Source organism: Mobula birostris, chromosome 3 (genome assembly GCF_030028105.1).
Source record: "Mobula birostris isolate sMobBir1 chromosome 3, sMobBir1.hap1, whole genome shotgun sequence".
Lineage (NCBI taxonomy): Eukaryota > Metazoa > Chordata > Chondrichthyes > Myliobatiformes > Myliobatidae > Mobula > Mobula birostris.
In genome coordinates, this window is record NC_092372.1 from 140,530,524 (window position 1) to 140,554,287 (window position 23,764).

The window sequence follows — 23,764 nt, forward strand, 5'->3', positions numbered from 1 at the left end:
CTGAACACCCACGCTCTGTCCACCAGAGAAAGCAGGATCTCCCAGTGGCCACTCATTTTAATTCCACGTCCCATTCCCATTCTGACATGTCCATCCACGGCTTACTCTACTGTAAAGATGAAGCCACACTTAGGTTGGAGGAACACCACCCTATATTCTGTCTGGGTAGCCTCTAACCTGATGGCATGAACACTGACTTCTCAAGCTTACGCTAATGCCCCACCTCCCCCTCGTACCCCATCTGTTATTTATTTTCATACGCACATTCTTTTTCTCCCTCTGTCCCTCTCACTATACCCCTTGTCCATCCTCTGGTTCCCCCCCCCCACTTCTCTTTCTCCCTAGGCCTCCTGTCCCATGATCCTCTCATATCCCTTTTGCCAATCACCTGTCCAACTCTTGGCTCTATCCCTCCCCCTCCTGTCTTCTCCTATCATTTTGGATCTCCCCCTCCCCCTCCAACTTTCAAATCTCTTACTAGCTCTTCTTTCAGTTAGTCCTGATGAAGGGTCTCGGCCTGAAACGTCGACTGTACCTCTTCCTAGAGATGCTGCCTGGCCTGCTGCGTTCACCAGCAACTTTTATGGGTGTTGCTTGAAATTCCAGCATCTGCAGAATTCCTTGTGTTTGCGTCTGTAATCCTCTCAGCTGTTTTCACAGTACACTGTCAGGACTTCAGATCCGATGCTCGGCTGCTCCCATATCAGATGGAGAAGCAACTTGTCAGGATGCTCTGTTCCTGTAAAACGCAGTAGAGATGAGGGATGGGAACCTCGCTTGCCCCAATCTCCTTAGGAAGTTGAGGCACTGCTGTGCCCTCTTGTTTCATGGAGGTGATATTTAGGGACCAGGTAGTGATATGAAGTCCCAGGAACTTGGTGCACTTAACTCTCTCTACAGAGGAACCATGTATTCCCAGAAGGGGATGGTTTGTCTGCACCTTCCTGAAGTCCACAATGATTTCCTTTGTCTTCTCTATGTTCAGGTTTAGGTTGTTCTTCTCACACCAGTCCACCAGCTGCTCCATTTCCTCTCTATACTCTGTCTTGTCATTGCCCTTGATAAGGCCAATCACTGTTGTGTCATCCACAACCTTGGTAACAAGGTTTAAGCTGAGTCCTGCAATGCAGTCATGTGTCAGCAGTGGACTGAGCACGCAGCCCTGGGGAGCACCAGTGCCAGACTAATGGGATGAGAGATGTTGCTCTGGCAATGGGCTAAAGAAAGCAATGCAATACCTATTTAAATCATGTTCTGACTCACAGTGCATAGCAAAGTTTTGTTGCATCTGGCATTAAAATCAGGAACAACTCCAGGGATTTGAGTTCAATCCTCACTTGGGGAGTAGTCGGTGTGGAGTTTGCAAGTTCTCCTGTGACTGTATGGGATTTCACCAATTGTTCTCCTTCATATGGTGCAAAGAAGGTGCTGGTGAGCCACGGCAATGTTTTGTGAACTACGTACAATACAATCCTAAAGATGTGCTGGCAAGAGAATTGCTAGAGTAAATTGATGTAGGTACGTTGCATCCGGAGTTTCTCCAGTTAGCAGATGATTTCCCTGCACACCTCTCTGACATAGTGGGGAACCGCGTACGAGGCAAGTTACAGCAGTGGTTTGCCATTGTCTTCTGCCGGGAGAGTTTCCAAACAGATCACCAGCACGTAATCCAGCATGGATGGAAAGCATGCAAGGGAGCCAGCTGGATTCGAACTCGGGACCTTTCGTCCCGAAGTCCGACGTTGATGTCACTATGCCACCAGCCAGGTCAAATTAATGTAAGTATCAAAATAAACAAAAAGATATTAATACTATGTGCGAGAGAATAAGTTGCAAGATCCCTGAGAAATTAGAGAGGATATATCATTCCTTCGATTGCTCTGCTGGAAGCTGGCATGGACCCAATGGCTGAGTAACCTCTTGCATCAAAAATTAAACTATTCTGAATTTAGACCCCTGTCTGGATAACAACGTGCTCCCTTGAGAAGGTGCAACTGATGCTATTTTCTCCCATTCAGCTGCCAGTTAAGTAAATATCAGCAGAACCTATCCACTGGATTCAGTGTTCATCTGAGATGAGTATTAAATACTTTGGTGTATCAAACAATGAACAAATGGGTTACTCCTTCTAACTTGAAGGAACTTTTAGAAACTTGAAAGCTTTAACTTAAAGAAAGTATAGCCAGATGCAGTTAGCAAGCTTCTTTTTGCAGGCAGCTAAGGACTGGAGGACAAGTTGGCTCCCTATGATTTGATAATTTTCTGAGCAGACAAATAGCTTGGTTATATATTGAGTGTAATAGTAGAGTCATAAGGTAATAGAACTCTTCAGCACTAAAACAGGCCCATCAGCCCATGCCAAACTATTATTCTGCCCAGTTCCATTGACCTGCACCCATCCCATAGCCCTCTATACCATTCCCATCCATGTACCTATCCAAATTTCTCTTAAGTGTTGGAATTGAACCTACATCCACCATTCCAACAGGAAGCTTATTTTGCACTCTCACCACACACTGAGTGAAGAAGATCACCATCACATTCCTCTTAAACATTTCACCTTTCATCCTTAACCCTTGACCTCTAGTTCTTGTCTCATCCAAACTCAGTGAAAAAGCCTGCTTGCATTTATCCTATCTATACCCCTCATAATTTTGTATACCTCTATTAATTTCCCTTCATTCTCCTATGCTGCAGTAAATAAAGTCCTAACCTTTTCAAACTTTCTCTATAACTCAAGTCCCAGCAACGTCCTTGTAAATTTTATTTGATTTTTTTTCCCCCAATTTTATTGATATCTTTCCTGCAGGTAGGTGTCCAAGACTGCACACAGTGTACCAAATAGAGCCTCACCAACATTTTATATTTCAACATAACATCCCAACTTCTGTACTCAATACTTTGATTTCTGAAGCCCAATGCTCCAAAAGTTCTCGTTACAACTTTACTTATATGTGAGATCCCAGCTCTCTCCACTTTCAAAGAATTATGGATCTATATTCCCAGATTCTTATATTCTACTACACTCCACATTCCTCTACCACTCGCCATGCAAGTCCTACCCTGATTTGTCCTCCCAAAGTGACATACCAGACACTTGTCTGCATTAAATTCCATCTGCCATATTTCAGCCCATTTTTCCAGCTGGTCTAGATCCCATTGCAAGCTCTGATAGTCTAACTTGTTGTCCACTACACCCCCAATCTTGGTATAATTCACAAATCTGATGATCCAGTTAACCACATTATCATCTAGATCATTGATATAGATGAAAAAAATTACAATGGACTCAGCACCGATCCCTGTGGCACTCCACCAGTCACAGGCCTCCAGTCAGAACGACAGCCATCTACCATCACTCTCTGACTTCTCCCACAAAGCCAATGTCTAATCCAATTTACTAACTCATCTTGAATGCCGAGCGACTGAAACTTCTTGACAAACCACCCATGCGGTACCTTGTCAAAAGCCTTTCTAAAGTCCATGAAAACAACATCCACTTCCTTTCCTTCATCAACTCTCCTGGTAACTTAATCAAAAAATTCTACGATTTTGTTAGACACAACCTTCCACACACAAAGCCATGTTGACTATCCCCAGTCAGTCCCTGTCTATCCAAATACTTGTATATTCAACTCCTTAGAATATCTTCCAATAATTAACCAATACTGATGTCAAACTCACCAGCCTATAATTTTCTGGTTTATTCTTAGACTTTCTTAAACAGAGGACAACATTAGCTATCCCCCAACTCTCCAGCACCTCACCTGTGGCTAAAGACATTTTAAATCTCTCTGCTAGGACCCCTGCAATTTCTGCACTAGACTCCCACTCTTCCGAGCACACACCTTGTCAGGCCCTGGGGATTTATTCATCCTAATTTACCTCAAAAAGGCAAGCACTTCCTCCTCTATAATCTGTATATGTTCCATGACCTCATTGGTGTTTTCTCTCACTTCTATAGACTATGTCCATCTCCTGTGTAAATGCAGATGCAATAAATCCATTTAAGATCTCCCTCCCCTCTTTTAGAGGGGCATGAATCAATCATATACATGACATGAAAATGAACTTGGCCATAAATATAATTGTACTGGAGTTTCTTAGTCCAATTCACAGGCACCTTCCAGCCACACTAATTTAGACCTTACGATTATTAATACTTAGTAGCTAATGAGCAAAGCTCCAGAGATGAGGACAACAAAGAAGTGGTGGCAGGAGACAGAACAGCAGCTACAGGATTGCTTCAAGTGAGTGGAATGGGCCAACTGTTGATCTGAATAAATACACCATGGTTGTAACAGACTTTATTAAAACTATTGTGGATGAGAGTGTCCCCACAAAATCATTCAGAGTCTTCACCAACCAGAAGCCATGGACGAACCAGGAGACCCACACTCTGCTGAAGGCCAGATCAGAGGCATTCAAGTCTGATGACCAAGAAAGTTCCAAGAGATATATTACAGCCTTCCAGACTCAATATTGGATTCTTCAAATTTATGAAGCTAGCCTTTTCTATGTTTCTATCAGAACTACCCACTTTTGCTATAAGGAATTAGTTCATCTGTGATATTGGAACAGTTTCTCCCTCTCCATTAGCTCATCTCAACCTGCTCAGCGAGTCCTGCAACCTTGCATTTTGCAAAGTTCTTCCTTCATTGTTGCAATCCTCACTCTCTAACCACCCCTGTTAGCCTACTGACTGGATGACTTCTACAACTTATCTCCAAGTCAATCCTGACCTCACCATAGTATAAATATTTCCTTTGTCCTATGGATCCCATCACCCCTTCTCTGCAATGCAAAACTAACCTGTTCTCTTCACCCCCCCCCGCCATTTCTAATGAAAGATCTCCAGCCTGAAATGTGAACTCTGCTTTACTCTCTCTACAGATCTTGCCTAATGTGGTGAATATTTCCAGTATTTCCCATTCTGATTCAAATAATTTGTATTTTATTTTATTATATCTTCCAAATCTTGCATTTTTCAGATCCCACCCATATAGTCAAAATGCAATTGGAATGGAAGTTCCTATTATTTTTAGAGAATAGAGTAAATAGGCATGACTTTCTTGAGCTATGTTATTTTACTGAACAGGTCTGACTGGGTGTTCTTCATTTAGAAGTTTGACTTTGCATTACAATAAATTAAAGAAAAAATAGATTGTTGTGCATCCAAGTGAACAGACTGAACTGAGAATATAATTCAGAAGAAACAAGTTTCATTCATTTAATACTTTTTATATAAAAGTCATTGTTAATCTGTAGTTTTTTTTAAACCAAAAGAAAACAAGTAACACTGTTGCCACTCAAGCACCCCCTTGGGTTGATACTACTACAACAATTAAGGTGATGCCTCATCCTGTCAACCCCACTCTGTTCAAAAGTCAAAGAATCCTATACTGTGGTCCTTCCCACCAAACGTTGCAGTGGCTGTGCCAAGCTACAGTGCATCCCTGAGCATGTACTCCCGTAGCCTGGAATGCACCTGCTGGCTGCATTCCTCTATGGACACCTCCATGTGCTGGAAAAAAAAGCAATGCATTTCGGGCAGGCTAAGGACCAACTTTCACCGAGTTAATGGTCTTCCAGCAGTCTGTGTGCGTGACCCCGTGCACAGCCTGTAGATCAGACAGTACTCTGTCATGCAGCTGCTCCATGTGCAGGCCCTTGCATCTTTTCCTGCACCCTCTTCCCAAACCCACAGCCCACACAGAGGAGAGTGACCATCCTGCCCTCACCACAGTCATCTTGCAGGTAGTGAGCAGTGGAAGTGATGTTCTGGGCATGCAGAAAGGAACTGACTGGAAGGGCCCCTCTTACCACTGGCCAAGCAAGATCATGGTGCCTGTTGTTGAGATCAGAAAATAAGCTTTCAGCCAAATTGGCTGGACAGTCTTCTTTGGGAGCCACCCCATTGCATCCATCAAGTCCCTCTCCTATAGTATTTGCAGGGTGCCCTGTACTGATCATTGCCTGATGGACCTGTAGTCAAATGTGTTGGTCTGAAAGAACTTTTCCAAAAAGGACAAGTAGTATGGCAACATCTAGCTTACTGGAACATTGTGCGGTGACGAGGCCAATCCAATCCTTCACAACACCAGTGACAGCTAGAACCTCAGTGCGTATAACCATATAACAATAACAGCATGGAAACAGGCCATCTCGGCCCTTCTAGTCCGTGCCGAACTCTTACTCTCACCTAGTCCCACCGACCTGCACTCAGCCCATAACCCTCCAGTCCTTTCCTGTCCATATATCTATCCAAATTTAACTTTAAATGACAACATCGAACCTGCCTCAACCACTTCTGCTGGAAGCTCGTTCCACACAGCCACCACTCTCTGAGTAAAGAAGTTCCCCCTCATGTTACCCCTAAACTTTTACCCTTTAACTCTCAACTCATGTCTTCTTGTTTGAATCTTCCTCATTCTCAATGGAAAAAGCCGATCCACTTCAATTCTCCCCTCATAATTTTAAATACCTCTATCAAGTCCCCCCTCAATCTTCTATTCTCCAAAAAAATAAAGACCCAACTTGTTCAACCTTTCTTTGTAACTCAGGAGATGAAACCCAGGCAACATTCTAGTAAATCTCCTCTGTACTCTCTCAATTTTATTGACATCTTTCCTATAATTCGGTGACCAGAACTGTACACAATACTCCGAATTTGGCCTTACCAATGTGTAGTGCTACATGATGACCACATACTTAGGTTCCACACGCAGCCAGTTGCAGCCACACATGAATGTGGTCATCGGGGTGAGGGCGACATTGGTTATGTTTTTTTCTTCGTTGTTCCGGGACGTGCATATTGTTATACATCTGACTCACTCTATCTTGAATCCCCAGATGAACCGGCCTGGGTAATATCCAAGCAGGAGAGGTGGACAGGGCACATTTGTGCCAAGTTGAGCAGCCCTGAGATCACCTCACACCTGATGACCAGGTTTGCATGAAGAGTGTTGATATTCTGAGGCTTCGGCTTTAAAGTGAGAGTAAGAACATTTAATTGAGATGTATGAGGCATGGTTGATTTGTTTGTTTTTATTTACACAGAGCAGTGGGTGCCTGAAATGCACTGCCATGGGAGCTGGCATGAGCAGATATGATAGCAATATTTCAGAGATACTTAAGCAGTTATATGAACAGACAGGGAATGAAAGGATATAGACAATGTGCAGGCAGATGGGATCAGTTTAGTTTATCATCATGGGGTCAAAGAATTTGTGGCATAAGGACCTGTTCCTGTGTTGTACTCTTCTATGTACAATAGCATTAAGTTATGGATTGTGGTTGATCGACTACTTTAGGCTAAAAGCACATCAGCCCTCTAAGACTTTGAAAACCAAGAACGTCAGCTAAGCCTGGGCTGCAGAGAGAACAATGCATTTGTTCATTGATATTTGTACTTTCTTAGTTGAGATTTCCCTTCTTCATCTGAAAAATATTTAAGAAAACATGAATTGAATGCAACTTTTCATAATCTCAGCAGAACCATGCTTGGTTCAACTTAAATAGCTTAGCTCAACTTGGTGATAGTGTTGTCTTTCTTTTCTTTTTTGGTTTCACAGCCACCTGGAAAAATTTCAGAGTTGTGTACTTGGATACTAAGTTAACCTTTGAAGTAGCACACAACTGGAGTCAAAGCATCTTTTTATCAAAATCAGGGGCGGGGTCCATTGTGTACTTCGACGTCCAGATGCCGTTTATGTGAGCAGAACTCTAAACTGAAAGGGAAATCAAATAAATTCTGCACTTTGTGAGGTGCTACCTGCTGATTGAAAGCTTATCTATTGACATTGTCTGTTGACAAACCAACAATTCTAATACTGCTGTTAAGTAGATAAGCTCAATAAGGGGATGTAAAATTGACCAGATAATAATTCTTACACCTGGTCTAATTTTAACTGAACTATTTTATAGCATGGTCAAACACAACACACAATCCTTACACAGCACCTGCATCAGTATCTCCAAATAAATCTTAAAATATAGGTATATGGCAGTTATGTCAAGAGACACAAGACTATAAGACTTAGAAGCATATCAGGCCATCTAATCCAACTGATAACAGTATTATTTGTGGTTTCATATTTACCTGATAATTTAAATATTATTCAAGTTTCCTCCTTGTGAATTATAGTGTTACTTAAATTTGTTAGTGTGAAAAGTACTTGTTTTTATATAATCTTTATCAAGTTTGAGTTATTCTGCATGCCAGTGCTCAAGCCATCATGGGTCTAGTCTATCTGGACCAAATCCGAGATCAGAGATCCCATCTTTTTACAAGCACTTTCACTAAGTACAGGTGTATACCTTGGCTAGTCAGGGTGATTTCTGCATCATATGATTGTGCTATCATTACCACAAATATTATGATACCCTGAACAATTCAGCAATTTTCAGCATGTCATTGGAGAAAATGCTTGTTCCAGTGGTAAAATGTAAGTCCCATAATGGAGTATTGCTAAAATGCCATTTGTTGTCTGAAGTTGGAGTATCTATAACTATACATCTAAGGTCTTTTTCTATTAGTATGTAGTCAGTGGAAATCTAGGTAGACACAAGTGAGCGAGTTTAACAATTCTGATGGAAAGGGCAAGTTTAGGTACCTTTCTATTTGAGGCATCATGTATTAAAAATAGCATAATTCCTACATTTATCTCAATGGATGCACAGTAATTAGACAAGGTTCCTGTACTTTGTATATCCAGTGGTTATACTTCATTAGAAGTTTGAGATTTACACCAAAGACCCCAGCAAATTTCTGTAGGTGTACAATGGAGATCCTTCTGACAGGGTGCATCACTGCTTGGTGCGGAGGCCCCAGTGCACAGGATTGAAAGAGGCTGCAGAAGATTGTAGGCTCAGCCAGCTCCATCACCACATAACTCTCTCCACTAATATGAGCAACTTTAACAGGCAGTGCCTCAACCGTCGAGGACGAGCTTCAAAACGCAGTGCCTTAAGACAACAGTATCCATCATTAAGAATCCTCACCATCAAGAGCACACCCCTTTCTCATTATTACCATTGAGGAGGAATACAGCGGCCCGAAGAACCACACTCAGCTACTTAAGAACAGCTCCTTCTCTTCCACCATCGGTTTTATGACTGGTCCATGAACCTATGAACACTACCTCACTATTCCATTTTCACATTATTTATTTATTTATTTGCACTCCATAGTAATCTTTAGTTCTTGCTTTGTACCACAAAACAACAAATGTCATGGTATACGTCAGTGAAGATAAAATCAATTCTGATGCTTTTATTGACTTCTGCAAGATTTCTGCTCAGTTTATATTTAAACTTTTATTGAAAATCAGTAAGCCAGAAAATCGATGATGGATGGAAATTCTAAAGTGGTCTCAGGATTCTTACTTAGTCTCCTGAGATTTATTTTTATTACATATAGCTCCATTTGAAAGCCTCAGCCCTTCTGCAAATATGTTTCCCAGTACACCTGCCTGTGATCTACTTCCACTTGTCCAAAGGTTAAAGCTACGATAGCCTTTTTTTTGCCATTCATCACAGCCTATTTTTGTAGCAACGTTCTTGCTGAGTTGGATCTGTCAATGCCAATTGTGATTTTGAGCTTCTCAAATAGGGATTAATCACAAAGTCAACTTTCCTGTATGCTATGTTTGCATTTTGTGTCTCAAGTTTTTGTGTGGGAACAAACCAGAAGCTATTCAGCATTTGTGTTTTGTGCACACTTGAAAGAATGGTCACACAAAAGCAAGCACAGGATGCAACTGTCAATTCTTTGCATCCACTTTGTAACTTCCACGAGAATGATGCGTCAACATGTGGACACTGAATCAGAATCAGGTTTATTATTACTGACATGTGTTATGCCTCTTCACCTATCACCGTCAAGTTTGTACTCCCTCCTCTCCCCTCACCTTCTTATTCTGGCTTCTCCCCTGTTCCTTTCCAGTCCTGATGAAGGGTCTTAGCCTAAAACGTCAACTGTTTGTTCCTTTCTGTAGATGCTTCCTGACCTACTGAGATCCTCAGATTTTGTGTGTGTTGCTCTGGATTTACAGTATCTGGAGAATCTCTTGTGCGTTTGTCATGAAATGTGTTCCTTTGCAGCAGCAGTTCAGTGTAAAATATAACAGTTGCTATACATCACAACAGGAAATAAATCTTAAAAAACTAAGTAAGTAGTACAAAAAGAGTCCAAAGATAGTGAGTAGTGTTCATGGGTTCATTATCTGTTCAAAAACCTGACAGCGGACTGAAAGGAGCAAGCAGACTTCTCAGCGGATGCTGAATCCACGAACACCATCACTGAAACACCAAGCTCAAGGGCAGCTTCTACCCTGCTGTTATAAGACTATGGAATCCCGACCTCAATCTATTTTCTTACAGCTTTGAACCTTGTTTTCTGCCTGCACTACATTTTTTTCCGGCAACTCTATTATTTTATTTTGCATTCTCTTACTGTTTTGTTCTGTACTACCACAATGCACTGTTTTAAAGAAATGATCTGTATGGAAGGCATGCGAAACAAAGTTTTCTACTGTACCATGTGACGGTGCATGTGACAATAATAAACTAATTATCACACTAGCAACAGGAAATAAGAGCACAATAAGCCATTTTGCCCCTTTCATCTACTCTTTGTGGCTGATATGACTGTTGCTTCAACAGCAACTTATCGCCCATATCCCTTGACTCTCTAGCAAACTTGCTAAAGTATCTGGGGCTCAGCTGAAAAGCCAGGGCTTTATGAAGGGTGCAATCATTCTTGAACTTCAGTTAAAGCAACAGACCCTACCTACATTGGTGTTAGGCAGCCTTCCCAACAATGAGCACAACTAAGGAATCCAATATAGGCTTCCCAATTGATTGGGTTAGGTGGGAGGAGGGTGAACATTCTACAGCTTCTCTAAGGTGTCTAATGTTTGCATCACTTTATGTGTCTGTGCATCAGAGGAGTGTGATGTCTGCTCCTGTGCCTGTCCATTATTTCTAGTGATATTTTCAGCTGGTTCACTCACTACACAAATCAGCACTTACCATCCAGGATCACTTCTTTTAAGAGTCCCCACTGTGGCAGGAGATAATTTAATTAAGTTGGCATTTCTGACAATGCTTGCAATTCTCCATGTCTCCAGTGCTGACCATCAACAAACTACCCTGGGATTTGTGCAGGAAAGTGCATGAAATCTTGTGTTTATGCGCATTAAGAAACTGTTTCATTTAATTATCATATGTGGCCTTCTGGACAATGTTATTTTAGCATGATAGATTATCAAGCCTAGAATCTCAATGGTCAATGACAAAGTTGTGAACAATTATTACCTCATGATATAATCCTCTTTTTTTAATATACAGAGGACGGTGAATATCTGGAACGAGTGCCAAAGGAAGTAGTGGAGGCAGATACAGTCAGAATATTTGAAAAGGGTTTGGACAGATACCTCAATAGGAGCAGTACAGGAAGATATAGGGGCTTAATGGAGACAAACAAGATCAGTGGGGGTAGGCATCCCAGTCGACATGGGCCATGTGCGCCATATACATGAACAGAAAATGCTTAGAGTGATCTGGGCCAAATGTGGCAAGTAGGTCAAGCTAGAGGGGAATCTTTGTCAGCATAGACTAATTAGGCCAAATGGCCTGTTTCTATGTTTTATGTTGCTAAGACTCTAAAAGGATGAGCTACTGTGCTGTACGTTTCTATAATCTACTACAATGTATGTGTTTCCTACATACTATGGCAAGTTCAAAAAGTTGGAATAGAGAAATAGAAGAAATATAATAGAGATAATTCCAGGACTAAGAATGACAAGAAAATAGAACACACTAGTGCAGACATGTACCAGATTTAGTCCGGAAGAATGGTCTCGGCCTGAAATGTCGACTCATTTCCATAAATGCTGCCTGACCTGCTGAGTTCCTCCAGATTTTCTGTGTTGCATGGTTTCATACAGCATATCGATTTGTAAAAATTTACATTTAACCCATTCAATCTTGTACATAGAAATTCACCCCAGTTGTCAGGACTAGATCATACCAGCATTAGTTCTGTCTCCCTATACTAAAAAACTGAATAGACAATTTGTTATGACAAAATTTTCTGGGTGGGTATGTGTTCTTAGACATAGTTTTGTGGATGATTCTAAGCATAAAAAAGCAAATAGAATTAAGGAGTAACATCAAGGTGCACTGGGAGGAGTTAAACAGTGTTTCAGTGTTAATAACAGTCGTTAGACTTCATACATTTTGCTTAGCTGTAGACTGAATGAAGGATGAAGGCAGAAATTAAGTTATAACACATAATTTCCTCTGAACTTACCGCTCCCAAATCTATGATGAAACAGTCTCCTTTATTAAAATTGGCCCAATCGAGATTTACTTCTGTGGCTCTCACAACTCTCCGTCCTTTAATGTGTAGCAATCTCCTTGCAGAGAGCTCATTAGTAATGACATGTGTAAATCCAGAAGCCACACCACCAGCCTAAGACAACGAAGAAGACAAACACATGTTAGTTTTTCCATGTGCCACAAGATTTTCCAACATAACAATACATTAAATCTCAGAAAAGCTACAGGAGTCAGCAAAAATGGAATAAATAATTTGAAACTCAAATAAGGGAACTGATAATATTCTAGAATGCAAACAAAGGTTGTGTAGAATTGATTGAAAGAAGAGATATATGAATCAGAATAGAGAACAGCCTTGCATTCAGTGATCAGCGATGATACTGAATGGCATGTATAATGGGCCTGAGGCCATGTAGCCAATCTCAGATAGTAATGCTTCCTCTTATGTATTACTGTTACTTTAACAACTGTAGAATCCTACCTGTACAACTAGTATCTCACTCCTATCACATGTTGCCTTTGGGATGGATAAGGAGTGAATAAGATATAGACCACCTCTTCATAGATTGTCAATTTGCCAAGAAAATCTGGACATAGGTGTAGTGGTCTTTATTTTGGTTCAGCTGAAACAGTCGTGCAGAGAACTTTATGATCTCTGCGCTGTTCCCAGGGGTACTTACTGAGACAAACATCTACTGTTGGAAGATCACTATCTTGGTGAAAATATACCCAAAAACCCATTGGTCTTCCAGCACAAGGAGCCTGCAAGCACTTGGCCCAAGTACATACTGAAGGATGCACTGAAGCTCAGTGCAGCCACTGCAAAGGCTTTGTCTACAATCCTGCCATCTCCAGGCTCTGATTGGCTGGAACTTGTGTAAAAGCCTTGCAAATACGTCATGGACATACTAAGGAAGAAACATGGGTGGCATTGTTACATAATACAGCAATGTATTGTTTGATGGTACAATTAATGTAGAAAAATATATGTACTAATTATATTCTCCTCATAAATCATCCTAAATTAATTGTATTTTTGAAATAAAAATGTGGAATCTATCAACTGACCATCACTATTAAGCAGATACATGTCTGAAGAAGCTGGGAAAGAAGATCCCCTCTATGATTGTGTGCTGTGTGTGGGAAAAGGCAACACACAACTGCTAGAAGACCTTAGCAGGTCAGGAAGCATCAGTGGAGGCAGACCCTCCTAGTCCTAACACAGGCCCTCAACCCAAAAGCCTTTCATCTCCACAGATCCTGGGTTCCTCCTGAGCTTTTATTTGGGTTGCAGATTACAGCATCTATAATCTCTTGCTTCTCTGAGGAAAAGAAATATCCCTTATTCTGTGTATTGGGGGTGGCATTGGTGGTACTGTTTCAAGAGCGTTTGAGTGAGGGAAGAAGGCCCAGCTGTGGGCTTAAGGACAACAAGCCTTAAGAAATCAAACATAGGATTCATGAGAAACCTGCCTGCTTGATCAATCCAAGAAGTGGAGATGGGTTCCATAACGATAAATAAAAAGATAAATCAAGTTGAATAGCCAGACTGTCACACTTCAATTTCGATTGCCTGGATGTAAATAGACTGTGCAAGCAGTGGAAAGACTTCATCACTTCAAAAACTACCCTCTTGCTCAGCCCTTCAACCATTTCCTGTTCCATCAGTGGTAGAATCTGTAGTTACCAAATAACTACAATAAGTTAACCTTCAAATGCTGAGACCGAACTGTATACAATAAGTTTTAAATATATCACACAATAAATCCAAATCATCATCAACCAATGTAAACTGACTGCTGAGAGAACCGAAGCATTCTCACATGAATGGGTTACTAATCAAAAGGCTTATATTGTTCTGGAGTTAAGTTTCTTGAATTTTGGTGGGTACATCGAGACAAGCAGAGGGCATTTTGTCCCAAGAGTGACTGAAGATGTAATAATGAGAGGCTGTGGAGAGAATTTTAGTGAGCCACTCACCATAGAATACGAAACCTCTGCAGGCATTCCTTTCTAGGCATATTTACATTTGGATCATATTCTGGTGAATGGTGATACTTAATAATTATGGAGATACCACTGATAACCCTAGGGAGGTGATTGTGCTTTTTTTGTTGAAGTTTGTCACTGCCTGAAACTTGTGGCTAAATGTTACCTCCATCTCAGTTTAAAATACCTGACTTGTTAACAGAGGGACGGGAAGTGATAAGGCAATTTAAGATAGTTGGACATGAAATAGTTCTCCAAAGAACTCCTACAAAATTATCAAGTGGTTGAATTGATCAAATGTATATTCCAGTCTTCATTTCAAGCAGACAATACTAAATGAAAAAATGTTTAATTTTAAGCTTCTCAGCTCAAGAAGAACTAGAGTTTGAAGGTGGTTCTGTGTATCGCAGATTTACAAAAAACACCAGGTTACATTTTGAGAACGTGTTATATATAATATGTAAAAACTTAAGCAATAATCTAAGTCTTTATAAAAAGACCTCATTAAGTAAAATAAAATCACGTCCTTCACAGGGAATCTGGCACAAGACTAAAAGACCATAAGACATAGGAGCAGAATTAGGCTATTTGGCCCATCGAGTTTGATCCTTTTTGCCCTCTTTAGCCTCACACCCCGGCCTTCTCACCATTACCTTTGATGCCACAGCCAATCAAAAACCTATCAATCTCTGCCGTAAATACACCCAACAACCTGGCCTCCACACTGCTTGTGGTAACAAATTCCACAAGTTCACTGTTCTCTGGCTAAAGAAATTTCCCCACAACTCTGTTTTAAATGGACGCCCCTCTATTCACTCTCTTGCGATCCGTTACCAACCTGACTTTCCCCCAATCTACCAGCATGCAACATTCCCCATGACTATCATAACATTGGCCTTTTGACACACTCTTTCCATTCCCCATTGTAATCTAAGTCCACATCCCAGTTACTGTTTGGATATTTTTACAATTAAAACCTGCCCATTTCTGAGTAAAATTAGAGAGTGCTTATTCACAGAAAATAGTTGCTGCAGAAGTCCGTAGATACTGAACCAAATACAACCAAGTGATTGTTTTAGGTGAGGTTACAAAGAGATATGAAACAGTAATATGCAAGTAGAGTTAATGTAGAGATCAGAATTGAACTCCCAAAATAGTAGAAGAATCTCTAGGTCTCAATAGTTTTATCCTTTCTCATGATTTTTATCTCCACTATTAACAAAAAATGAATGAATATTTTATAAGCCAGTCACTGTTAAGCCTTTTGTCTCTTCAATGCCAGTAGATCTGCATCTTCATCATATGTGCGGCATGTACATTTACCAAAAGCATTTCAGAATAAAACCAGGTTTCCTCTTTGCTCCAAAACATTTAAGAGCTTGTGATATTTATTCTTCTCATGACATGCTTGTTTCAGTGTGCACTGAAATTACTTTGCCAAAAGAAGAAACAGATGTCATCTTCAGAAGTTTTCGGATGATTCTGCCATAGTTGGATGCATCAGCAAGGGAGCTGAGGCTGAGTACAGGGCTACGGTAGGAAACTTTGTCACATGATGTGAGCAGAATTACCTGCAGCTTAATGTGAAAAAGACTAAGGAGCTGGTGGTAGACCTGAGGAGGGCTAAGGCACCGGTGATCCCTGTTTCCATCCAGGGGGTCAGTGTGGACATGGTGGAGGATTATAAATACCTGGGATACGAATTGACAATAAACTGGACTGGTCAAGGAACACTGAGGCTGTCTACAAGAAGGGTCAGAGTTATTTCTATTTCCTGAGGAGACTGAGGTCTTTTAACATCCATTGGACGATGCTGAGGATGTTCTACGAGTCTGTGGTGGTCAGTGCGATCATGTCTGCTGTTGCGTGCTGGGGCAGCAGGCTGAGGGTAGCAGACACCAACAGAATCAACAGATTCATTTGTAAGGCCAGTGATATTGTGGGGATGGAACTGGACTCTCTGATGGTGGTGTCTGAAGAGAAGATGCTGTCCAAGTTGCATGCCATCTTGGACAATGTTTCGAATCCACTACATAATGTACTGGTTGGGCACAGGAGTACATTCAGCCGGAGACTCATTCCACTGAGATGCAGCACAGAACGTCATAGGAAGTCATTCCTTCCTGTGGCCATCAAACTTTACAACTCCTCCCTTGGAGGGTCAGACACCCTGAGCCAATAGGCTGGTTCTGGACTTACTTCCTGGCATAATTTACATATTACTATTTAATTAAATAGTAATAAACCATAAATAATTATTTATGGTGCAACTGTAATGAAAACCAATTTCCCCCGGGATCAATAAAGTATGACTATAACTATGAAAACTAAAGTTTTTATTAAAGGATAATAACAATGGAATTAATTTCCCTGACTCTTGATAAAATAAGCCTCTACTTACAGTCAAATTTAAAATGTGATGTAAATTTATAGTAATTGTGTGACTAGGAAATGCAGATATAAATTTCGGTCACGTCACTTAGTAATTGTGTTAGCCACAAGTTAAAATAGAAAGTTAGTTAGCCATCTGCTTATTTAAAACAGCGTGCTATCTCCTCAGTGACGGAAAGTGTCACCATGTGACTAATGTGGCTATCATTGCATTTTTCTTGTGATTAAACATTTATTTCTTTGAAATGTTAGAAAGCAACAACTTAAGCAAGTTTTAAAATGCATCACTAGAAAAAGCCTTACTAATGTTCTGAATGACAATGAAGGGGCAATGAAGGACAGATATTATTACTCCATTGCTTTGAGTCTATTCTGCAGCAAGTTCCCAGCAACAGCTCTTCTCTATGCAAAAGCCTGCCTGATAAGTCTCCTTTAAGCTTTACTCCTTTCAGCTTTGCCTTTATTTGCCTAGTATTTGACTTTCCACCCTACAAAAAAAAACACTATCTACTCTGACTGTGTCTCTCAGTACTTTATATACTTATATCATATCAGCCCCTCAGCACCAGACATTCCAGATATAACAGTCAAAGTTTGTTCCACCACCCCTAGTAACTAATACTCTCCAATCTAGGCAACATCCCGGTGAACCACTCTACACCCTCTCCAAAGCCTCAAACTACTCCCTGTAATGTGATGACAGTACTTCAAATTTGGCCTAAAGTTTTATAATACTGCCACTTGAATTCCGGACGTCTATACTCAGTGTTCCAACATATGAATGCAAGTATACTCTACATATTTCTTACCACCCACTTGTGTCATAATTTTCAGGGAGCCATAGACATTGAACCCTCTGTACCTCAATGATACTAACGGCATTGCTATTTACTGTATACTTTGCTCTTGCATTTGACTTTCCAAAAAGCAACATCTCACACATTAGACTTCAAAGCACCTTTGAAGCATATTTTGAAAATGTGTTTTATTTTATTGGCTTGGTAAATATTTGAGAAACCATTTTTTGGATTTTTGGACATTTATAGGAAATTCTGTTCCTGGACTGCCCACGATTTTTCCAACAGTTTTCCAAGTGCAAGTGCTAAGGGACTGGCAGGCATTTGCAAATCCTCTTCCATGAGTATCCCAGAGGTAGAGTGCAGTCAGAGAATCTTCAGCAAACTCTTTTCAGGAAGTTTGAGACTTCTGCCTTGGCATACCATATACTTGCTTAGGAATCCCAAAATGCTGACAGTTACATGAATCACTGCCTTAATTTCACAGCCACTTACTTACAATAACAAAATCTACCAGCACAAAGGTATATTTTATATTAAATCTCTGTATGGCAAAAATGAAAAAAGAGGGATTGTATTTATTACATTTTACTGGGATATTCATTATCTGAACTGTATCAAATAAATGAATGCCATTCTGATCTCCAAAAACAGGTGGTTTGGATTTCTTCATGGAACTAAAACTTAAAGAGATCTGTGGACTTTAAAACTGACTCAATAGCCAACCTTCTCTGAGGAAGTGAAATAAACGGTAAAAGGCAGCAAGTATACTTTAACAATTGACACCCATCAGCTTGAATGCAGATAAGATGAAGTGCAAAAAAAAAACTGGCATCCAAAAGCAAAATAGTACAGATGTTGGAAATTGAGCACTTCTATGAAAAAGGTGGGTTCTGAAGGCAAATGTTTATATGGATGTTGAGTAAAGAGTTCAAGGTAACTGGTAAATTCCCTCACAATCTCTCCATGATATCCAATCTATAACCCACTCCACATACTGCCTGTTCACCAACATATGCTTGGGCAGAGGAAAGGACCAATCACTGAGCATCGTTTCCACATTGCAATAATGACTCATCCATAAGAAAATATTGGTTGTCTGAAACCTCCCCCTAGTCACATGCTTCATCTCAAGAAAGCCAACTATTTGTTGTCTTGATGAAAGACCATTTTCATCTCTTTTTTCTGCCCTGCCCTCACATGTCTTCAACACTAATGACAGTTTTCACTCCCCTCTGTTGACATCATTCCATCCCCACAGTGATCATTGCCTTCAATCACCTTCTCCATTTCATTCTCCAAACATTATCACCATGCAGGATATTCCAACTGGCACCAATCACCATCTGCTTCCATCCAGTATCCAATAGAAGCTTCATCTCCTTAACACCAATTCCACTTAACAATTGATATTTCTTCTGGCATGACCACCTGCTAATGCCTTCTACTGCAGACATTCTCATCCCACAATCAACCCATTAATCAGCGTAGTTGCTGCATGGAGAATAAAACTTAAAACTGTCTCACTTAAAAACTGCAAGCCACTTGGGAAAATCTCTCATCCAATTGCACAGCCCAATAAATATCAGGGTCAAATTATTTCAAGAGAAGTTATGTTAAGCAATAAATGTGAGAGATGGATCTGACTGAAATATTGGTAAATAGTGGATGATATTTGGACCATTATATTTTATAAAAATTATTCTCTTGGATCAAAATACAGATTGAGAAATATCATATGCAAGTTCCTTTCACAATTATCAACACACAGTAGAATTTGACTCTTGAGAATGAGAGGAAGGTGGGATAAAGAGGGGCCAACAGTCCCTTTCAGCAGGTACAACAAAATTAACATGATATATAATGGCAATGAAATTAGAATCTGACACAATATATATTCATTTATATTCATCCATGTGCTTTACAAAAATGTGTTTTTTGGATTAGCATGGTCTTTAATGTAAATGTTTTCTCTTACTAGAAATAAACTGAAAGAGAGGCAAAGTTGTAATGTAAAGACAATTAGAATTCTACAAGTCTAAATGCTCTAATATGCTGCTTGATTGTTGGTGATCAGAATTCAGCTCCAAATGCCAGTACAGCCAAGGACATTGTTATCCAAACAGCACATCCAATCAATCAGGTTTTACTGCCTTTCATTATTCAAACACTCTTGTAGGAAGATTTAGTTTTTATTTATTTATTTTAGTTCCAGCTTTAAGAAAATTTGTGGATACCCTGAAAAAGTATAACCAAACTGACTGGTCAACAGCATATTAGGCAGATTGATCACAAAGACTTAATCAGCAAATACTGTCTTAATCAGAGACTTCGTGGGGCTTGAAAAACAAGGTGATGACAACATCAGATGCTACACCTTGTCTAAATGTTAGTAAAAAACTGATGTGGACAATGCTGAGAGCAGGTTTGTGCCATCAAAGAGTGGACAGGAGGAAGAGATCCTCCTGAATGTTGCCTGTGATGGAAAATTTCACTTATTATGAGACTGTAAAGGCTTTGTTTGTTTTCTTGAGGAGGCTGAGAGAGACCTGAAAGGGGTATACAAAAATTACAAAGAGCATTGATTGACACTGTATCTTTCCCCATACTAGAGGAGTTAAAAGCTAGAGGGCATAGGTTGAAGTTAATGGGGAAAGATTTGGAGTGGATCAGAGGAAGAATTTATTTCACTCAGAGGAATCTGAAACACAGTTCCCATATATTAGTGGAACTCAGTGCTCTTATATTCAATAAATATCTACGCAAGCACTCAAATTACCAAAGCATTGAAGGCTACTGATTAATTATTGCAAAATGGGATTAGCATGGATGGGATCAGCAAGACCACAATGGACAAAGGATCCCTTTCTGTGCAACCTTGTAAGGTTGAGATTACAAGTTACAAGACTGAAGTGAGAAAATCCAGAGAGCAGAAAATATTAAGCTTTAGTCACTTATATCAGCAGAATTGATCATTTCTAAGCTTCAGGATGTATTTCTAAAAAGCTCAGATGAATTTCTCATGGAAACTCTTGACCATTTTAAAATCAATGGGTCAGAATTACTTAAATCTTACTATTGATCAATCTTACTATTATCACAGGGTTAAAGAAAGCTAAAAGTAGCAAACACTATATATGGGTATGGCTATTTGGTGAAGACAGGACCAGGCCTGTGTGTGATGGTCCCTACTTATGTTGTGTAACAGGGTTTATTTTGCAGTTTCCCAGCTGCAGCAGCCTAGAGCCATCCTCTCTTTGTGGAGTGTGCACATTCTCCACGGGTATTTTGACATCCTCCCACATCCCAAACATATGCATGTTGGAAGCTAATTGTGTTCTGCCCCTAGTGTTGGTGGGTTCAATGCAGGAGTTGATGAACGCATTGGAGGGAAGTAGGGATAGGGGAAATGAAATGGATGGACTGCTCTGAGAGTCAACAGTAGCTTAATGAGCCGCATGGCCTCCTACGTTGTATGGAAGTATGTGAAATACGCAACCAGCTCTAAATATTCCACCTCACTCATGAAACTTGACAACGTACAAGGCAGAAATGCAAATAGATGGTCCGAGAAACGGAAATTAATGCTTTATCCAGTTCTGTCAACTTTCACGCATAACTGTTACTTTAATGGTGAATATTACTTGTTTATCACTTGCCGGTCAATATATTTAGAAGAGCGATTTTAGCACTTCCAATAGGTGAGGCGTACAACATCGGCACGAGCAGATAAAGCTGGGAGCACCAGCGAACTAGCAAAAAGAGAAACAACAAGTATTTAAGAAGAGAGTGGCCTCTGCATATTTAGGGAACACTACAATTTCTACCTGGTACTTCAGTCCGTCCTTGAAATAGCTGACAAAAGTGTTGGATTCATAGTCTTGAATCTCTCGGTATTGCACCGGTTTCCCTGACAGATAGTCATCCATCTGCACAGTAAAAATCGCAGCGGCGCTGCTTTCATCCTGAGAGCACTCCTTGCCTGGGGAAAAATAAATCAGTTTAACATTACTCCAGCCCAGGCTGATTACAAAGCATAATATTCATCAACAGACTAATATCCTCACCTAACCAAAAATGCAGATTGTATGAGAAGTTGTTTTTTACAACGATGGTGTGCATCACCAGATACGCATCTCCTACATAGAAACTGCCATGCAAACTTTTCGGAACAGGCACCAGCTCCAAGCTTTCCACTCTCCAGACCTGGGTTCCGGGCTCCTTTCCAGCATTTTCAAACTCTTTGTGGTACAGCACCATCTTTCTCTCCACGAAATGTCTAAAGGAGACGCTGTCAGCGACAGAACTCCTTCTTTGCAACAGCAAACTTCGGTCTTGACGCAACTGCGAGCAAACTAGTATTTCTGGGTTAAGCGAATGGGCGTGTCTATGACACAGCCTGACAAATCCAGAACTGAACTGCTCTCTGCAATATTGCTGCTTTAAACTAAGTCATTTATGCTCCAATCGATCAGCTAATATGGTCGCCCAGGAGACTCTTGAAATAAAGGCACCAACGCATTACTGAAGCTAAAGCGGGATTTAACAAACTCTGCTGAAACTAACTTTTCTTAGCTTGTATGATAGATCACAAATCATAGGTCAGACAGCAGCTTTGGAGGAATAAATCAAGTGCAGCCTTGCGGCCAGGACGTTACGTTCTGGATTAGATATTTACTGGAATGAATCTATCTTGGACTGTGTACCAGGTCTTAGAAGAAATTATGCAGAAATGTTGTAAAATGAAGAACATTGGAGTGCTGAATTCCTGTGGTTCTAGTGAATAAATTTTATAATCTCTGGTATTTAAGTTGTTGGCAAAATCCAGTAACAGTTGTGCAGTTATTCAGTCCTTAAATTTCGTGAATACCATTGCTTACTCTAAACTAATAAACATTGTTAACATGACTTGCTATCAGATTTCTGCCTTAATATTATCAAAATAAGTCTACCGTATGGTACCATATACTATCTTGAGATTCATTTTGTTGTGGGCATTTACAGGAAAAAAGAAATGCAGTAGATTTTAATGAAAAACTGTACATAAGCAGACAAAGACTGACATGTGTAAAAGAAGGTGAATTGTGCAAATGAAAATCATACTGACAACATGAATTGTAAAGACAGAATGTGAAGTTGGAACAAAAGGGTTAATTCATTTGCTTAGCAACTTATTGAAGAGGTTAATCAGCATAAAACACTAAAGAAAATTTGATGGTAACACTCAATAAATTTGGACCTCAACCTCGCATTGTTCCTTACTGAGAGGTTAAGTGAATGTTAAAGCATTATCTTCTTCATAAATGCAGTTTAGGATTCTTATTTCTAGTGGGTTCCTTGTTATATGCAAAGACCTAGTCAGTTGCTTAGAGTGCCTGCTATTTCCCATAACCTTGGGAATTAACCTATGAACTTACTTTCAATGTCTCTTCCTGTCATCTTCTACATACAGTATTTATCGCTTATTATAATTTTATTTATTTTCTTTTTGTGTTTGCAGTTTATTGCCTTTGTCACATTGGGTGTTTGCCTCGTTGTACACAGTTCTTCATGATTCGACTGTTTTTACTGTGAGTGCTCACAAGAGAGTGATTCTCAGGATTGTATATAGTGACAACTATGTGCTTCGATAATACATTTACTTTTGAAATGTGAACTCTTGAAATCCTCCAGGGAATCTGCAAATGGAAATTATAGTAGGCTTGGTCTACGTTTCCCATTTCATTTGCAGGACACCACATTGTGTTTATTGATGTGATAATTGTATGCTTTCTTTTACTAATGGAAGTGAAAATAATTTTGCCTTAACTCAAAATACGTGAATATAGAAATCATGGGATAAAGCACTAAGGCATAGAAGAAGGTCATTTGGCCCATCAGGCCATAATGCCACTTGGCTATTACTATAAAGCTGGCATCTTACATAAAACTTCAGTAGAGGCACTGTAGAGAGTATCCACACTAGTTGCATCATAGCCTGGTAGGGCAACACCAATGCACAGGAATGGAAATGTCTGTAGAACATGGTGGATACAGCCCTGTCTATATCACCAGCAAAGCTCTTCCCGCCACTGAGCACATTTACATAGAGCTCTACCACAGGAAAGCAGTCTCCACCAGCAAGGACCCCCACCACCCAAGCTGTGCACTTTTCTTATTACTAGCAACGGGCAGGAGGTACAAGGGTCTTAATACCACACGACCAGGTTCAGGAACATCTATTACCTTACAATCATCAGGCT

General features: G+C 40.2%; 1 protein-coding gene across 1 annotated transcript in view; it reads right to left on the bottom strand.

The window, feature by feature from the left end:
- LOC140195297 (scinderin-like) overlaps nucleotides 1-22,045 on the bottom strand; it is a 138,030-nt gene extending 115,985 nt beyond the window's left edge. The window contains 3 exon segments of the mRNA XM_072253389.1: nucleotides 12,317-12,478; nucleotides 21,350-21,504; nucleotides 21,590-22,045. Coding sequence (XP_072109490.1) covers nucleotides 12,317-12,478; nucleotides 21,350-21,504; nucleotides 21,590-21,782 — 510 coding nt within the window. The 5' untranslated portion in view covers nucleotides 21,783-22,045.
- Nucleotides 22,046-23,764: the final 1,719 nt, after the last annotated feature.